Here is a 17,148-nt window from a genome sequence, read left to right as displayed (position 1 = left end):
CCGTGGGGGTCCCGGGGGAGCCTCGTGCTGTCCCCTGCAGAAAGGCTTTGCCCGCCAGCCCTTGGGGGTGCCCCGGTGGGGAAGCTGTGGGGCTGGGTGAGCTGGACCCCACAAACACTAGCCAGCCCCTTCCCCGCTGCAGCGCGGCCGCAGCCAGCCCGCTGGAGCCGCAGGACAGGCCTTGGGCCGCGTTTGTAATTCCTTCCAGGCCACAGTGTCAGCATATCTGCAGCAAGTGAAAACAGGATGAAACCCGGGGGTTTTCTGTCTCAAAAATACCCGATAGTGCCATGTTTCTTGCAAGAGTAGAGGTTTAGCATTTACAGCAGCTCTTTCAGCCCCTTCTCCTCGTGCTCCCCCCCGCAGCCCCCAGCCACCCGTGGGTGCCGGGGGGGTGGCAGGGCAGAGGCACAGGGCGTTTGTCGTGATCTCCAGCTCTTGGCTGTTGCTGCTGCTCGGCGGGAAGCGCTGACCTGGGCCGGGCTCTCTGCAGTGCAACAGGCTCTGGTGAAGTTTTCCAGCACCTGCTTAGGCACTTTGCGTTAATTAATTTGCATAATAGCCTGGCAGCTCGGAAGGTGGCTTGTGCCAGCTGGCTCGTCTGGAAATGCAACAACAAAGTAATTCCCGGCGCTGCAAAGAAAAGAGCGGCCGCGGGGGGGACCGGGAGAGCGGCCTTGCAAACACCCCCCCGCCCCCGCCTCGGCGAGGCGGAGCGCGGCCGGGATGCTCCGGGCCTCGCCCCGGCGGGAGGCGGCCGATTGCGGACCCGCTGCCCGGGGCCATTGTTTGCGGGGGCCCCGGTGCCCGCGGGCGGTTCCGCAGCGAGGGGCTGGCGGAGCGGCCGGGGGGGCTGCGGGGGTCCGGGAGCCGCCGCCGCGGGGGGGGCCCGGCCGGGAGCGGGGCGGTGCCGGCGGCGGGAGCGGCCCCGCCCGGGGAGCGCGGCGGGGTGGGGGGGGGCCGGGGGGGCGGCGGGGCCGGGCACGACACGTCGCGACAGCCGTAGCGGAGCCGGTGCGGGGGATGGACCAGTCGGTCGCCATCCAGGAAGGCCTGGCGGAGGGGGCGACCTGCCGGATCGTATCCTTGCCGCGGCCTTGGGCCGCGCGGGGGGGGCGGGCCCCCCGTCCCTGTCCCCGTCCCTGTCCCCGTCCCCGTCCCTGTCCCTGTCCCCGTCCCCGTCCCCGTCCCGGTCCCGCCGTGTCTGCGCTTCCTTGACGCTGAGCCGCAGGCGGTGCAGGCCGTGCTGGCGGCCGGGGGCGGCGCGGGCAGCCGCCTGCTGGGCCTGGTGGAGCGCCGCGGGCAGCACGCGTACGTGGGGGCCGGGGGGCGGCGGGCCCTGGGCACCCCTGACCCCCGCACGGCCTGGGGGGGCAGAGCGGCGGGAGGGGGGCGGGGGACCCTGGGCACCCCGACCCTTGCATGGCCTGGGGGAGCCCAGAGTGGGCTGGCAGGGGGTGCCCGGGCACTGGGGGTATCCACCCGGTGCCTTTTGCCGGTGCGGTACCCACAGTGGGGCAAGTGAGTGGGTGGGCACACGGTCAAGAAGTTTCTTGGGTGGTGGTGGGAGGCCGCTGTGCTGGCGGGTGCTGCTGGGTGGGCCGGGGTCCGGCTGCCTGCAGCGGCGGCGGTGCCGGAGTCAAGTCGCTGCCTCTGTGTGTGCTCCCTGCCTGCAGCATCCACGTGTACACTCACCGGCGGATGGCCATCGCAGCCGAGGACGTCTGGCTGGAGAAGGTTATCCCCATCAGAGAAGGGTTTGCAGTGGAAGAAGGTACTAACACACTTCGGTGACACTTCGGGCACCTCCAGAGAAGGGGACGAAGGGGCCTGGAGTCCATATTTTGTTGTTCTACATGCTGAAATCTAGGATCTGTTCAGCCTTCCCATTTTTTCTTCAGTTTGTAAGCTGTGGTGATGCTCCTGTGTCATAGCTGGAAGGGCCTAGATTAATTGCTAGGTTAATTGCTCCGCAATCCAGAGCACCCTGTCCCGCCTGCCGCTGTTTGTCCAAAGACTATTCGGGCTGGGAGGAACTTGCAGAGCTCGCTAACTCCAAAGTACCGGCGTGTTCTGCAAACCTATTGCCTAGCATGTTGTAACTGAACTCTGTATTGCTTTTACAGTTGTACTTGATGATGAGCTTCCCGTCATCGGTGAGTTCTGTTGTTGCTTCGGTGCCTGCGTTACAAGCGTTCCTGGGCCCTGCACCAGCTGTGTGCAGTGAAGCAGGCGCGGGGGCTCGTGTGGGCCAGGCTGGTGATGGGGGGGATGTTGTCCTGCTGCTGCTGGGGGGCTCGCCGTGCTCTTTGCCGCAGTTTTGTTCATGCTAACAAGTATTGTTAGCCCAGTTCAGCCAAAGCGATCTTTTTTTTCCAAAAATCTTTTGAATTCATGCTGGAATATTAATTAATGTCACTGAATAAGCCGAATACAAATTATTATAAATGTTGATTTTTATATTTTTAAACAGCATTCTCATGTAAAATATGGGAAGGAAACATGACAAGAAAGCACGGGGAGACTTGTTGCTGAAGTCTGCATGTGTGCACATGCTAGCCGCTGTAGAGCAGAGATGTTTGGTTTCTGGAGGCTTGTCAGCACTAAGCATGAGCTCTTTTTTCTCCCAACGTCTTTAGGCTCGGATGTGACCATCCAGATAAGTTCAGAAGATGAGCAGCTCACGGTGCGCTTGCCTTTTGGCTCGCACACACGCACGTTTCTTCAGGAGGTCAGCAGGTGCAGCCGCCCAGGTACGAGCTCGGTGGGGCGCTGGCTGTGACCCGTGGCTTTGGTGGCGGAGGGGCTGGCAGGCCCGGCTGGCGTCGCCTTCGCATGTTTCTTCTCGGTGAGGATACGCAGCGTGGGCCTCCGCTGCTGGAGCTCGCACCGATCCGTGCCGGTTTGCCAGCGCGGTGGCTGTGCACCCGCCGCGGGCGGTCAGTGCTTTGGGTGGGCAGATCAGGCGCTGCGGCGAGCGAGGGGCAGCCTGACGGGGCTTGGGGGGGCGGTGGGGGCCCAGGCAGCCCCCCCCCGGCGGCCCCGCGCCTCGGCTCCGCTCCCCGTGCCCGCACCGCTCCGGGCCCCGCTGCGGCCCCGCCGCCCGGCCCGGCCCTCCCCGCCGGGCGGAGCCGCGTGCGCACAGACCGGCCCCGCGGGGACGCGCTCGGAGCCGCCGCGGCGGCTGGCGGGGGCGCGCGTACGGCGGGGGGCGGGCCGGGGCGGGCCGGGGGGCGGGGCTAGGGGCTGGGGGCGGGGCGGTGGTGCGGAGCGCGGCGATGTCCGCGGGCGGGCGGCCCTGCCGAGGTGAGCGCGGGGACCCGCTGCGGGACGGGGTGGGACGAGGCGGGCGGGAGTCCGCGCTGCGCGGCTGGTTGCGGGCCGCTGCCCGGCTCGGCCGAGGCCCGGCCGCTCCCGCGGGTCGGGGGGGCGAGGCGGCCCGGCCGGGGCTCCCGGCGCCTTGCGGCGGCGGCGGGCAGAGCGCCCCGTGGCCGGCGCGGTCCCGGGTCCCGGCCGCCGGCATCGCCCCGGCCGCCTCCCGGGGGTCGGCGGGGCCGGTGCCGCTGCCCCGGGGCTCTGCCCGCCGGCTCCCGCCGCTGCGGGCCGGCCTGCGGGGTGTACCCACGGGTGTCCCGCGGTCCCGCTGCGCTCCCCGCGGCCGGGCCGCCGGCGGCAGCGCCCCGGGAGCCGGAGCAGTTCCCGGCCGTCGGTGTGGGGTGCGGAGCCCGAACAGCCCCGCAGCGCCCACCCGGCTGGGCGCCTCGCAAGGCACGGGGGCGCGGCAGGGCAGCGCTCCATGCCGCCTCTTTATCAGTAGGGTATTCAAAAAGAAAAAAAGAGATGAACTTTGGCTGAGTGGCCTTCCTGTTCCAAGGGTAGCAGTTGTCCCGTAAAGTGAAAGTCCAGGTCTGTTCCTGGCAGTGGAGGCAGTTATGGGGTGTTTATCGGGAGAGCTGGCAGAGGCCCTGGCGGTTCTGGTTCAGCACTGAACGCCTGCGGGTCTGTCCCAGCCGCTGGGACGGTGCTTGGCAACGCGTGCAGCACCTCTGAACCGTGGCCATCCCCCTTGGATGCTGCGTGACTTCGGCTGTGCGAGGTCTGAGTCACCTGCTCTGCAACCACCCTCTGCAAATCCTCTTACACAGTCTTTATCCTTAGAGGGCTCTTGGGCAGGAGAGGTTTTCCAAGCTGGGAGTATGGCCACTTGTTAGCTCGTTTACATTCTGAGTGCTTTGGTAAAGTACTTCAAGTTCTGCTTCTGGTTTGCCCTCTTGTCCTGGGAGATAACATTTTAATTTTTGCAAGTTGTGCTCGCTGAAGGAGGAGCTCAGCCGGATGATTAGAACCTTACAATCTTAAGAACAATTTCTGTATCATCATTAGATTTGTGTGCTAAGTAGCATAATCTGAGATTGCTGTTTGCAGGTCTTAAAAGTGGAGAGCCCCAGGCAGAATCCTCTTCTTCAGCTGTTACTTGGCTGCTTGTTGGAGCAGGATGTTGCAGCTGAAAGCAAATGCTGAAAGACTGGTCACTTTTTGCAAAAAACGTAGTGGGATGCGTTTAGTGTCACCCCCCTGTTTGGTTATATTTGCATGGTAGCAGCCCTGTTACTTTTTTAGGAATGTGCAGTGTGCATCGAGGCACTTGTTTCTGCTGAGGTACAGTGGAGCCATGTGGTGACTCTGTACTGCACCGGCTTGAGGCAGCGGGGGGGATGGGACGGGGGACGCTTGTGCATTGTTGTGTATTTGCAGATAAGTAGAAACCCTTTAAAGGGTAGTGGGTTTTTTTTTATGAGTTTGTTTTTCCCTTTTTCTTCCTTTCTTTGTACTTCCTGTCTTGCTTCAGAAAGGAAAAATCTGTTATTAACATACATTTTTTTGATTCCCAGGATAAAGCCCTGGATTTTGTGCTGCTAAGTCCTTTACAGCTTAGCTGTAAAGGAAAGCCAACAGCAACCTGCTCCAGCAGCAGGCAGGCAGCGTGCAGCGGTTCTGTGGCTCTCCACAGCCGCATGGCATGCCAGTGTCAATTCTTCCTCCGGAGGGGAAGCTGCGCCACCACAGAACAGTTCTGTCAAAACAAATTTAATATATCAGATAACTGAAAGAGAAACTGCGGGGCGCTTTGTTACTCCACACAAACCTAAATTATATTCTGCTTGCAGATTTTTGCCAGTGTTTGCATCTATTGGTAAATTAAAGAACGCTTTGTGTTTAATGTAAAACTTACTGGTTTTTTTCCAGAAGTGCTTGGCTCTGAAGGTGTCAAACAGAATGGAAAAAAGGTTGCAGTTAGTCAGAACCGGAGCCATGACAGCACTGATAAAAGTGCTCCCAGGTATGGTATCTCTCTTGCTTTTTGTGTAGGTTTAGTGAAGCAGTTGAAGGCAGAGTTGCACACGTCATCTCTTTGTGGAAGGTCTAGTGAGGAGTAAAAGTGGTGGCAATGTTTCTTTGCCGGTTTAGCTATGCCTCCCCTCTGCAGAGGATCTCTGTATAGTGACAGTAAATACATGTAGCACCAAAGTTCTGGGTACTTCTGGGGATTGTGTATGGATGGAATGAACTGCGGTGGGCAAATTGTTGATGCTTTGATGTCTAGAGGAAGAAAAAGAAAGTGCAGGGAGCTTTCTTGTCTGGGCTTCCTGGTTTTCAACTGGAAACCGCATGGGGAAGTTGGCATCTGATGCTGGTGTGTGAGGTCTGTGCACACACCAGTGCTCGAGCAGTCTTGCGGCAGCATTATCTGGTTCCATCTGCCGGCGACCGTGTCGGTTACAGTCCCCAGAGGTGCTGGGGTCTAGATCAGAAGCTGGCAAATTTTTGAGAAGAGGATCTGCAGATTCTAGTCAGGAGAGAAAAAATTCAGCATCAGCACGCTGTCAAAATTTTAGTGGGAATTTCAGCGCAGTCTCTCAGTAACAGTCCTGCTAGTCCCCTATTTGGGCATATTTTTGCCGTTCAGTGGGACGGGACCCGTGAGCGTTGTTTATTTTGAGTTGAGAGAGCTTTGGCTGAGGGCCACTGTGCCTCATAGATACGCTCTGAAAACGCTACAGTTTCATTTTCCAGTTCCCAGGACTTTGTGGACCCTGCTGCATATCCTTCAAAGTCTGTCTGTGCGCTGTCCTTGGCACTGATGTGCAGGTTGTTGACCCTAAATTCATACCATCCGCTTGCTTGTGGGAGCTCCCAAGCTGTGGCATTATTACTGTTGCAAAAGGAGTATGCAAAGCCACGAGATACTAAATAAAACCACCTCTACCTCCATCTGCTCTGTGCTGCTTCCTTTCTAGGCAGAGTTGGGAGTTTTTCACCAGAAGGCTTTTAGAACAAATGCGGTTTTTCATTCTTCTGCTCAGCCCTTCTGACCTCAGCAGAGGCAGCGGGAGAGGAGATTTGCATCTCCTTGCTCCAGTAAGCAGGAAAGGAGTACAGTTTTTTTATTAACATCCAGGTGTGAGTAATGCCTGCTCTGAATCAACAGGCTGCACTAGGTTAGTGAGTTAATTAAACTGGTTTTATCTAGAGAACTGAGCCATTTTAAGAAATGCTCCTCTTTAGTCTTAGCTTACCCTAAACATGACTGTCTATCTTTAGTGAAAAAGACAGATAAATGCAAATCAAGTCCTCAGCAGCAGAAATAAGCTGTTGAGTGTGTGTGTATATCATGGGTTTCAGCATGCAGTTTTGCTTTCATTTGCAGGCAAAACAAACTGAAACCTGAAGTGACAACTGAGATGGTACGGTCCTCCAGTGTAATGGCTTCAAACAAGGCTTCGATATTATCAGAACCAAAGTTTGGACTAAGAGATACTATTGTTAAATCTCAGCTTGTACAAATGGAGGATTCCTACACGTATGTCCAGAGCTTCAGGTAATGATCATTCCTGAGAGGAACTTATTTTTGTGGGGAGTGAGTTAGTATAAGCTGTCGAGATAACTCATGTTCATTATTTCATCTAGTATCCCTACAAATAGGAAATTTTGTAGAAAAGTATGATCCGTGCTTTCCAGAACAGCTTTCTTTCCTCGTTTAGGCATTAGCAGGGTGGAATTTAATTTGTGTCTCTGCTATGGCTTGCCTCATGGTTCTTGTTGTGAAAATGGCCTTTTTGAAATGACTTTTCCCTGTGCTTATTTCAGACAGTCTCTGGAAATACATCAATCCTGTGCACCTCTGGCCTTTTCCCTCACTGCTCCTGTTCATTACTTACCCACATAGTCGTTCCAATAAGATCATAAGAGCTTGGGTGAAATATATAATTAGGATGAAAACTTTACCGTGCTTGAAATCCTTTTATGTGTGTCATTCTGTGAATTTATAATTTCAAATTGCTACTGCACAGCTCTAGTCATCTTTTTTTTAATAGTATTTGTAAAAATGTGTATCCTTATGTAAAACATGTCTGTAAAGATACTACTGTAATTGAATCATTTTAGGGATTTAAAGTTTGTCACATTTTCCTAATGCCCCCCTGGAAATATGTTACTTCTAAATAGTTATGTGTAGTAATAAGTGCATGGGTTAATAATAGTGTTACTTCCATCAGCTGTACAATTTGCAGTTCTGGGATTTAGTTAATTTCTTTGCAGATTTTTTGTTGGGACATACAATGTGAATGGTCAGTCACCCAGAGAAAGCCTCCAGCCTTGGCTGAGGTGTGATGCTGAGCCTCCAGACATCTACTGCGTGGGGTGAGTGTCTCTTTCTGGCCCATCCTCCCAAACCGTGACTGTGGGTTGCTTGCTTGTGAATCTGTGGCTTGGTGTCCAGCCAAGACACCGCAGCTCAGGAATGTTTGCACTGCCTGACTGCATTGCAGAGCTTTCACATGTGTGTTTGCGTGGCCTGACGGGGCTGCTGTTCTGGTGGGGTTTGGACTCTCTGGCAAGTTACTGTTGGACACTCTGCAATGTTACAAAGTCTTTAATGCCATTCAATTTCATATTAATGGTCACATAGCTTATACATTTAACATACCTCTAAAATCAGCATAACTGAATGTGGGTTTTCAGTTATCAATTTAGTGAGTATAAATTGATTTAGTTCTTTCCCAGAGGAAAGGGCTCGAGGGTTACAAACAAGTGCATGCATCCATGGGTTCCTTCCTCTAACGCAGTTTCCAGGAGCTTGATCTGAGTAAAGAAGCCTTCTTTTTCAATGACACTCCGAAGGAAGAAGAATGGTTTAAAGCTGTAACTGATAGTCTTCACCCAGATGCCAAATACGCAAAGGTAAATGTGGCTTTTGGGGAGCTTTGTGTGTGGAATAATTTTCCACTTGGGCCTCTTTTCCCTTGGCTTTTTCTTGTTCTCACGTGCTGTGTCTGCCAGAGGCACGCTGTCTGCAGGCTCTGCTCGGTCAGGAGCACTGTGAAGGGGATGTAGGTAGTGTGGCTGTGCAGGGTACCAAGGCAGCGGGCAGGACAGGAGACCAGAGCTGGGCATCCACGCGTGCAGGAAGCTCCTGCTGTCTTGGTGGAAGAGAATAGGAAGTATCCTAGCTTCTTCCATGTCTGTCTCCACGACGCACAGTAGAATGAGGTGTGAAGGAAGACTTGGTAGGAATACTGCTTATGTTTTGACTCCTGCTCCTTTGGTCTGCTTTGTCTCTTGTCATTGTTGTTGAAGGGGGGCTCCTTCCATGGGCTACGCCTGTGCTGTAGGTTTTGCTTTGGGCTTCAACTTCATTTACTGGGGTGTTGGTCCTTGGCTCCCTCCTGCGCTGTGCTGCTGGAGTGCCAGTGTGCTGTGAGCTCAGCTGGTCCCTTGGATGAGCTTGGAACTCTGTTCTAATTCATCTGTGTTTTGGTGACGCATGTTCTGGACTAGGGGGTGATGTGCTTTCTCTCATCAAACCTCTCCCATTCTAGTATTTAATGGATCTGTTTTTCAGGTGAAACTGGTGCGGCTGGTGGGAATCATGCTTCTGTTGTATGTGAAAGCAGACCTTGCTTTGAACATCTCCGAGGTGGAAGTCGAGACTGTGGGAACTGGAATTATGGGGAGGATGGTAAGAGTCGCAACTGCGTGAGAAGGGGTGAGATTCAGAAGAGCCCTGGAGAGCCCCTCTCCTTAGGTGTAGTGGTTATTTCCCCAGCTGAGGGGTGCAGCTGTCTTGAGAGGCACATAGTCCTGTCCCTGTGCCAGCTCAGGGTGTTGCTAGAAGGAATTGGCGTGTGCTCGCAAAGGCTCAAAGATCGTAAGGGAGAATCTTCTCTGAAGACTTTTTTTTTTTTCCCTGATTGCATGTGCTGGGCTGTGTGGGGCCGTGCTCTCATGTGATTTTGCCCAAAGGAAATAACACAAAGGGACTTGAGTAGAAGAAACGTGTCTATCCAGATTAGTTTTCCTGAGTACTTCCTGGCCTTTTGCCATTCCACACCGTTGGAAAGTGGAAAGTCTGTGCCCTTTGAATGTAGATTCTGTGAGCGTTGCAGCTAGAATTTATCAAAGGTATCTTTGACCAGCTAAGCCACATGCTTCCTCCTCCATTTACAAATTTGTTACGATTTGCACTGGAAGATCCAATTCGTTGCTAAGTAGATTTTGGGACTTGCTGAGGTAACTGACCAGCTGCCTCTCTGATTTTAATTTCCTTTTGTATTAGCAAATTCCTGAATTGCAGTCTGGAGTTCTGTGTGCTTGCTTGTTATGTTCTGTTGCTGTGTGCAACCCTCAGTGAGTTACTGACTTGAATTCATGAGGTAGTTATCACTAATTGGCGTTTTCAGCCTTTTCCTTCCTCTGGAATTAAATGCTTTTCCTCAACGTCTTCTGGCTAGTGAACTGCTGGTAGCTCATTAGTGGATTCATCTGTTGTGTAAATGCTTCTGACCAATGTCTGTCTTTATCTTTCAGGGTAACAAAGGTGGTGTTGCCATAAGGTTTAAATTCCATAATACTAGCGTGTGCATTGTGAATTCTCACCTTGCTGCACACATGGAGGACTATGAGCGGAGGAACCAGGACTTCAAAGACATCTGCTCTCGGATGCAATTCTGCCAGTCAGATCCAAATTTGCCCCCTCTCACTATTGGCAAACATGAGTAAGCTTCTTGTCTGACTGTGTGAATCGCTTGTGTGTGGCCAGGAGGTGCCTTGCAAATGTTTTGGGGTGTGGGTGTGAGGTGCTGCCAGCAGGGCGGTGAGAAGGGGGTGCCCCAGTGATCTACCTGTCAGCCTGGAAGGGCCAGAAGTGCTTTACCGTAACCCTGGTTTGGAGAGTGGTTGCCTGTACAGTTCTGACAAGTCACTTGCCTTATGCTCTTCCAGGTCTCGTTTTATTTTCAAGCACAAAGTGGGAATGGGGCAATAATATGCATTGATTTCCCCAGTGGGCTGTGGGATTTAATCGGTGTGGAATATTAAAGGTAGAGTTATTAAGAGGTAGTAACAAACATGCAGAACGGGAATTAAAACCAGCAAAGGTAGAAAATGTAGCTTCTTTTTGAAGTTTGCAGTCTTACTTGTTGTCTCTGATGGAGAAGCAGACACAGCGCCCAGCTGATCTGTTGGGATGAGAAGAGCTTGTGCTTGCACGAGGTGGTGGGGGGCACTGCTGCGGTGGTGGTGGGCACTGCTGCAGGGCTGTGCTTCCCCGTCTCGGACATCTTCAGGCCTCTGTGCAGACGTCTGGTGTACGTTCTCTTTCAGTGTGATCTTATGGTTGGGTGACCTCAACTACCGGCTAGAAGAACTGGATGTGGCAAAAGTGAAGCAGCTTGTAGATGAGAAAGCATTTCTAGAGCTTTGCCAGTATGACCAGGTACTGATGCCTCGCCTGCCTGCAGGTGGTGCTGAGGGTGCTGGTTAGAAACTGCACACGTTCTCCTTGGCCAAACGCCTCCCTCTCAGTTCATATGGGAATTGCGCTTGAGCTTATTTAAAATCAAATTTTTCTTTTTCTTTCGTAGCTAAAGAGGCAGATGAATGCAAATGCAGTCTTTGAAGGCTTTACAGAGGGAGAGATTTCTTTCCAGCCAACATATAAATATGATGCTGGCTGTGACGACTGGGACACAAGGTACGGTGATTGCCTCATATGTGATGCTACCAGTGGCTAATGTTATCATTGAAGGAAGTAAAAACAAAGCTAAAAAGAATTGTAGATCTAATGGCTATAAATAGGAACAGTTCTGACATTATTGCTGTTCCTCTCCCTTGGTTCCAAAATCCATCTCCAGTTTATGTCTACTTATGTTGCTTTTCTTCCACTACTTTCTGTCAGATTTTCCTTATCTTTTTCCCAGGAGTAATCCATTGGGTTTCTTCTTAATCAGAGGTGTGCAAAATTAAGGAATCATTTTAGTTAGTTTCATTCTTTTTGTTTGGTTTGGCTTCTTTTTCCCAAAGCAAAATTTTTGGGGTCTTTTATTTGGTGATACCTGCTCAGGACAGACTGGCTGGGGTTCAAAATGGTGCCTGTGTGCTGTCTGTTGCTGAGTGCATTCCCCAAAAGACTGGGAGAGCCATCGTTCCTGTAACGTGCTATGGAGCGTGGCTGACCTGGTGGTGGCAAACTGGGAACATTGGCTTCAAGTGTGGGAATGAAATCTGTGCAGCAGTCAGTGGGGAAAAAAAATAAAATTAAGTTGTAAACTGTAAATGTGAAGCCTGAGTTCTTACTTTTCATGGTTCTTCCAGTCAAAAGTATCTCTTGAGTATTGGTTTGCGTGTGAATTGTATCAAAAGAACAAAATAAACAGTTGCATCTTTGAAGTAGAAAGTAAAGCATGATCTAGAGATACCTAATGGCAGACAATCAAAGTTTTATAACTACTCCAAGAAACTGGAAAATAGAGCTTTGATAGAGAGCTCTAGGCCGTGGCAGGAGAGTCTCTGGGAGAGCAGTATTCTGCCTTGTTACTACCTGAATTGTGCCTGGAAACCGTAATTTTTACCTGTTTCAGTGAGAAGTGTCGTATTCCAGCATGGTGTGATCGGATACTCTGGAAAGGGCAGAACATTGCTCAGCTGAGCTATCGCAGCCACATGGCTTTGAAGATCAGTGATCATAAGCCAGTCAGCTCTGTGTTTGATATCGGGGTAAGTATGTCAGTGCTGAAGGAAATAACTCCCCTGACTTCCTCCTCCACGTGGGGAGAGGGGGAAGGAGGAGGGAGGTTCTCCTGCTGATTTCCCTCTCCTCCTGCTTTTTAGGCACCCACAGAGAACAATGGCTAAAAGGTGGGGTAGATAAGATACTGAGATAGGATTGTTGTTCGTAGTAAGCTAGGGCTGTGTTAAGTGATACTTCAGCAGAATAATGCATGAATATCTGTTTTTTTTCAGAAGTGTTCTTTTGCCTTTTTTCTTATTTTCCTATTAATTTTCACAGAAACTTGCAGTGCAGCAATGCTACATCATTGACGACACTAGTAAAACTTTTTCTGGTGGGAAAAAAAAAAGCAGCTGGTTGAGTACTGAGTGGGTGACTGTCTTGCTAATTATGGCAAGGCCCTTTACTGTTGGCTCCTGAGGAGATCTTGGAGCATTCGTGCTCCACCTGGCTCTGTTCATTACATGTGTTGTATACGCTACTGTGCTGCTAAAATCAAATCGCTTTGTGTGTTTCCAGCTGTGTTACAGCTCTCCTGCAGTGGCACAGTAAATGCCAGTTGGTGCAGTGTGTGTCCTTTTCAGGTGAAGGTTGTGAATGAGGAGCTCTATCGAAAAGCCTTTGAAGAAATAGTCCGCTCCCTGGACAAGCTGGAGAATGCCAACATTCCCTCGGTGACCCTCTCCCAGAGAGAGGTAGGGTGTGTTCATGTGCTGGGACTCACTGGAGGAGCCGAGCAACCCTAAACCCCAGGAGTGTGTGCTGGCAGTAGGAGATGGACTCTAGACCTTGGGGTCTAGTTCCAAAGTGTAGAATATTTTGACTTGCAACTGTTCTCTGTTTACAAGCCCTAGAAATACTGGTTGCTGTTTAGATGCTGCTAAATTCCATTCACAGTACCAGGCTGAAATGTAGAGTGTGTTACTCCCTGAGGTGGGAGGAGAGAGAGAGAGAGAGTAAATGGGTAGTTTGTGGCCCTTGCTCCTTTCTCTTTGAAACATAAAATGCAAAATATGAAGGATTTGGAGAAGGTCACAAAGGCATTTACTTTGTGTATTGGGGACTAAAAAAGATAAGCAAATGAGACATTTGAGGCTACAGCTATCTTGTTCTCAAGTTTCATTGAGGTTATTTGAGGGGAGCATTTGTTTTAAAGGGCCCACTGATGCAAACGACTTTAGCAAACAGTAAGCAAATGTAATCCTGTGCAATCCTGGAAGAGGTGGGATGCAGGAGCAAGAGGGTTAATCTGGGTATCTTGCTGTCTAATGATTAAACCACAGGACAGGAATTGTTGCTGGTGCTTGGCAAGGTGGAACTGGCTGATGGTATTGACTGACATTTGTTTCTAGTTCCATTTTGTGGATGTTAAATACATGCAGCTGCAGGTAGAGAAGTTTACAGTCCGCAACGGACAAGTGCCCTGCCAGTTTGAGTTTATCAGCAAACCAGATGAGAAAACCTACTGCAAGGAGTGGCTGATTGCTAACCCCAGTAAGGGCTTTCTGCTGTCAGGTGAGCTCCTCGTTGTTAATCTCATGTTAATGAACTAATATTGTCACCTTCTGGCTTAGTTCTCTGCTGTTTTGAGAATGCTATGCCTATTTGCAGGTTTCTTGGTTAATACCTTTTTTTTTTTTAACTGAGTACACCTTTGTTTTATCATCTTCTGGCAGATGCTGAGATCACAATTGAGTTGGAGGTGTTTGTTAATAAATCAACAGCTACACACTTAAACTCTGGAGAGGAAAAACTTGAAGATATCTTGGTCTTGCATCTTAACAGGGGGAAGGATTACTTTCTGTCTGTAACAGGCAACTACTTGCCAAGTTGCTTCGGGTCTCCCATTCATACGCTGTGTTACATGAAGGAACCGATTCAGGACATGTCAGAAGAATCCATTCGGAAACTTGTGAGTTAAAGACAAGATTCCCTTCTGAACCAACGAGAACCATTAAAACTAGATTGAAGTCCTGTTCGTTGCTAAAGAGCCTTCTTCCACTTCCCTGGTCCATAGTCTGAGAATGCTGATACAGCTTGTACTTCCCAGTGCGCCACCTTCACAGCCTGCATTAGTTCTTCACGTGGATGAACCAACCCATTTCATGTAGAGAGCACTGAAAATTAGATCCCACTTGCACATTTAAAATGCGTGTGACTTCTAAAGGTAGACCTTTACCTGGGAGCCTTTGGCTTTCTCCATATTGAATGGAGAGGTGTGTGTTTATGTGAGGCATGACGTAACGTTTCCATAGAGCTGAGCATATGTGAAGTATGTTTGTGAGAGCAGATTGTTTCTTGTCTGGATTTATGATACAAATGTGCCTGTTGTTGCAGTCTTTATGAAGACTGGTGAGTGAAGCTGCACAGTTTCTTGACAAGTCTTAATTCTCAGGTGTAAGCTTTGTGAAGCATTTTTGTTGAGTTGAATAAGAACTCGGCTAGCTACCTTTTCCTTTCTTTTTTTTTTTTTTCCTTCTCCCTCCCCACGCCTCCCCTCTTTCAGACCCTGATGCCGCTGGAAATGAGTGGTGATGCTCTTCACACTGAAAAGCCTATGGATATTCCAAAAGAGCTGTGGATGATGGTGGATCACTTGTACCGCAATGCTTCCCAGCAGGTAGGCAGTGTTTGTACTAGAAACACAGAACAATTTGTTTGCGTTAGGTTTAGTTTTGAACGAGATGCTGGCAATAGCTAACTTTGGATGTTTGGCCGATGGTAAAGAGAGAGAAAGAACATCTGTGATGCGACCCTGGTGCCCCAGGTTTTGCTGTTTGGTGATGGTGACCTTGTCTACATGTGGCATGCATCAGCAGCTGTCCTTCTGCATTGCTCTCTACTGCAGTGCTGCAGCCTTCCCAGAGCTGCTCGTGGTGAGACTTGTGCCGATAACAACCAAATTGGAGAGATTTTTCCAGCCAGATTACAACAACATTGCTCTGTTTACCCAAATAACTTTTTTATTTTCTTTGAGACTGACTAATGGTCATCTTTGCAGGAGGACCTGTTTCAGCAGCCAGGCCTCAGATCTGAATTTGAGCAAATCCGAGATTGTTTGGACAAAGGAATGCATGATACCCTTTGTATCCTTTTAGATTGATGTCTGGTAAGGCTCACTCTGCCTTAGTGATCAAAGCTGAAAAAGATTTTATCAATCTCCTATGCCCCACCATGGTTTTTAAATTACTGTCTCCCATCTCGGGGTAAATGAGATCTGCAGTTCCTTGCTACTCCTTGTAACCAGTACAGAAGCCTCTGCTAAGTCCTTGTGATGTTGATGAATTATGTAAGTGTCTGACTGCCAGCAGAAGCAGCTTGCTGTTTGGCATCAAGTGATTGAACTCAAAGCTGTGAACAATAGGAAGAGATCTTGGAGACCTAAGCAAAGATTAATGTTTCATCAGAAGCATGACCAAAATAGATCACACTGTGCTTGCCTCTTCCTTAACCATCTTTGGATCAGTTGGCAGCAACCACTCGGTAGCAGAAGCCCTGCTGCTCTTCCTGGAAAGCCTGCCAGAGCCTGTCATCTGCTACAGGTTATACAGCAGCTGTTTGGAGAATGCCAGCAACTACCTGCTGAGCAGTCAGGTATTGCTGGCTTTGCTGGGAGGCTGTTTCTGTAATTCTGGAGTGAGGGGAGGGAAACTGTTTTATGCCAGACCAGTAACAGGTTTTTGCTCTCAGAAACTTAAGTCATCTGATAATAGAAAGGATCTAGAACTGGTGCTCCTTGGTGATTAAGAGCTGTTAGTATTTCTAGACAGGGTGATGTTGCTAAGCCATTGCCTTGTCTTTGATATGAATGTTGTTGTTTTGTTGGGTTTTTTTCCTCCTCAGATTATCTCTAGCCTGCCAGTGTGCCATAAAAACGTATTTGAGTATCTAATGGCATTTCTACGAGAACTACTGAAAAATTCAGGGAAAAACCACTTGGATGTGAATATTCTTGGTAAGGCGAGCAAAATAACTGTTCTGTTTGGAGGGGTTTTGTGGTTTGTGTAACAAAACACGTTTCTCCAAAGTGAGTGCAGTCATGGCCTCTATTGTTTTGAAGCATTTAATAACGAGCAAATAGTCCACAGAAAACCAGTCATTGCAGTAGACTGAAAAAAAGTTGTGATGTGTGGGTCATCAGCTTTTTCCTACCCTGTTCTGAAGGCAGGCACTCTCTGACTGTGACTGGTTGGGATTGGTGGAATTACCCTTGGTAAGCTGCTGCTGACAGGCTCTTCCTGTGTCTGTGTGCCCCCCCCCCCTTTTTTTTTTTTTTTTTTAATGCAGCTAGTATATTTGGTGGCTTATTACTTCGACCTCCTCCTGGACATCCTGCACCTGATATTACTGAAAAGAGGAAAGCTCAGCAATTTATCTATCAGTTCCTCTTGAGAGAAGACAATTTACCATGAATTTCAGATGCAGCTAATCTGATTTTTAGATATCAAATTACTGTAAAAATATTTTTTTTTGTACAGCATACTGGCTTTTTTGTTTATATCACAGTATTTTATACAATCTGTTGCTTTTGAAGACACAGATCTGGCAGTTGGAATGAGTTGTCACTGTTTAAGCTGTAAAGTATATAAAATTTATAAGCAAGCTATATGTAGACAGGCAAAAATACAAAATCCAATACTTACGCTGTATTTTATTTAACTTGTATTAAAACTCAGACTTTTTAAGTCCTTGTTATTTAAATAAAAAGATCTCGGTGTGTTTTTCCAGCCTGTCTGCCTCTTTTTGATGGTGACTGGTTGAGGGTCTTGGTTGGTTGGCAGTAGGTGGCCTGGAGCAGTTTAATACCACGCCTCATGTAGCAATTAAAAAGCATGATATGAGTTGTTCCCTGGTCTTCCACTCTCCACCTAACTCTTTGAGACCACGTAGCAATGTGAATGAGCCAGTGGAGTTAAGGGACCCCATCTGCAAGAAGGTGGGTTATTTTAAAGAGGTGCTGGTGCCTGTGGGGGGTGTGGCTGGAGCCGCAGGCGCTGGCAGGGTGCAGGGGAGACACGGGTGCAGCTGTAAGGAAGGGAGGCCTCGTCCCTGAGGGGCTCTGCGACGTACAGCATCCTGAG

The 17,148-nt window shown here is 49.9% G+C and overlaps 1 protein-coding gene across 4 annotated transcripts; it reads left to right on the top strand.

The window, feature by feature from the left end:
• The first annotated feature begins 928 nt into the window (after nt 1–928).
• Nucleotides 929–16,794, top strand: INPP5B (inositol polyphosphate-5-phosphatase B). 4 transcript variants are annotated; one of them, XM_055705418.1, is made up of 22 exons: nt 929–1,080; nt 1,232–1,311; nt 1,677–1,774; nt 2,127–2,156; nt 2,640–2,753; nt 5,251–5,341; nt 6,710–6,880; nt 7,600–7,701; nt 8,127–8,241; nt 8,903–9,019; nt 9,868–10,055; nt 10,663–10,774; nt 10,923–11,032; nt 11,919–12,054; nt 12,652–12,762; nt 13,420–13,582; nt 13,744–13,979; nt 14,574–14,687; nt 15,069–15,153; nt 15,534–15,661; nt 15,911–16,022; nt 16,355–16,794. In XM_055705418.1, the coding sequence occupies exons 1-22, from the start codon at nt 1,024–1,026 to the stop codon at nt 16,477–16,479; spliced, it is 2,595 nt and encodes an 864-aa protein (XP_055561393.1). In that variant the 5' UTR covers nt 929–1,023; the 3' UTR covers nt 16,480–16,794. The 4 variants fall into 4 exon arrangements, with proteins under 4 accessions (XP_055561393.1, XP_055561394.1, XP_055561392.1 ...); XM_055705419.1 differs by having other exon boundaries at nt 5,248–5,341; nt 13,450–13,582; XM_055705417.1 differs by having other exon boundaries at nt 5,248–5,341.
• Nucleotides 16,795–17,148: the final 354 nt, after the last annotated feature.

This window comes from Falco cherrug, chromosome 3, assembly GCF_023634085.1.
Source record: "Falco cherrug isolate bFalChe1 chromosome 3, bFalChe1.pri, whole genome shotgun sequence".
Classification (NCBI taxonomy): Eukaryota; Metazoa; Chordata; class Aves; order Falconiformes; family Falconidae; genus Falco; species Falco cherrug.
This window is presented reverse-complemented; position numbering and strand designations above follow the sequence as displayed.

Excerpts from the sequence above, each read along its gene's own strand:
- INPP5B (XM_055705417.1), top strand. The coding sequence starts at position 1,024 with ATGGACCAGTCGGTCGCCATCCAGGAAGGCCTGGCGGAGGGGGCGACC. Across the intron at positions 2,157-2,639 it reads TGATGAGCTTCCCGTCATCG|GCTCGGATGTGACCATCCAG; the intron begins GTGAGTTCTGTT and ends CAACGTCTTTAG. Across the intron at positions 15,662-15,910 it reads ACTACCTGCTGAGCAGTCAG|ATTATCTCTAGCCTGCCAGT; the intron begins GTATTGCTGGCT and ends TTTCCTCCTCAG.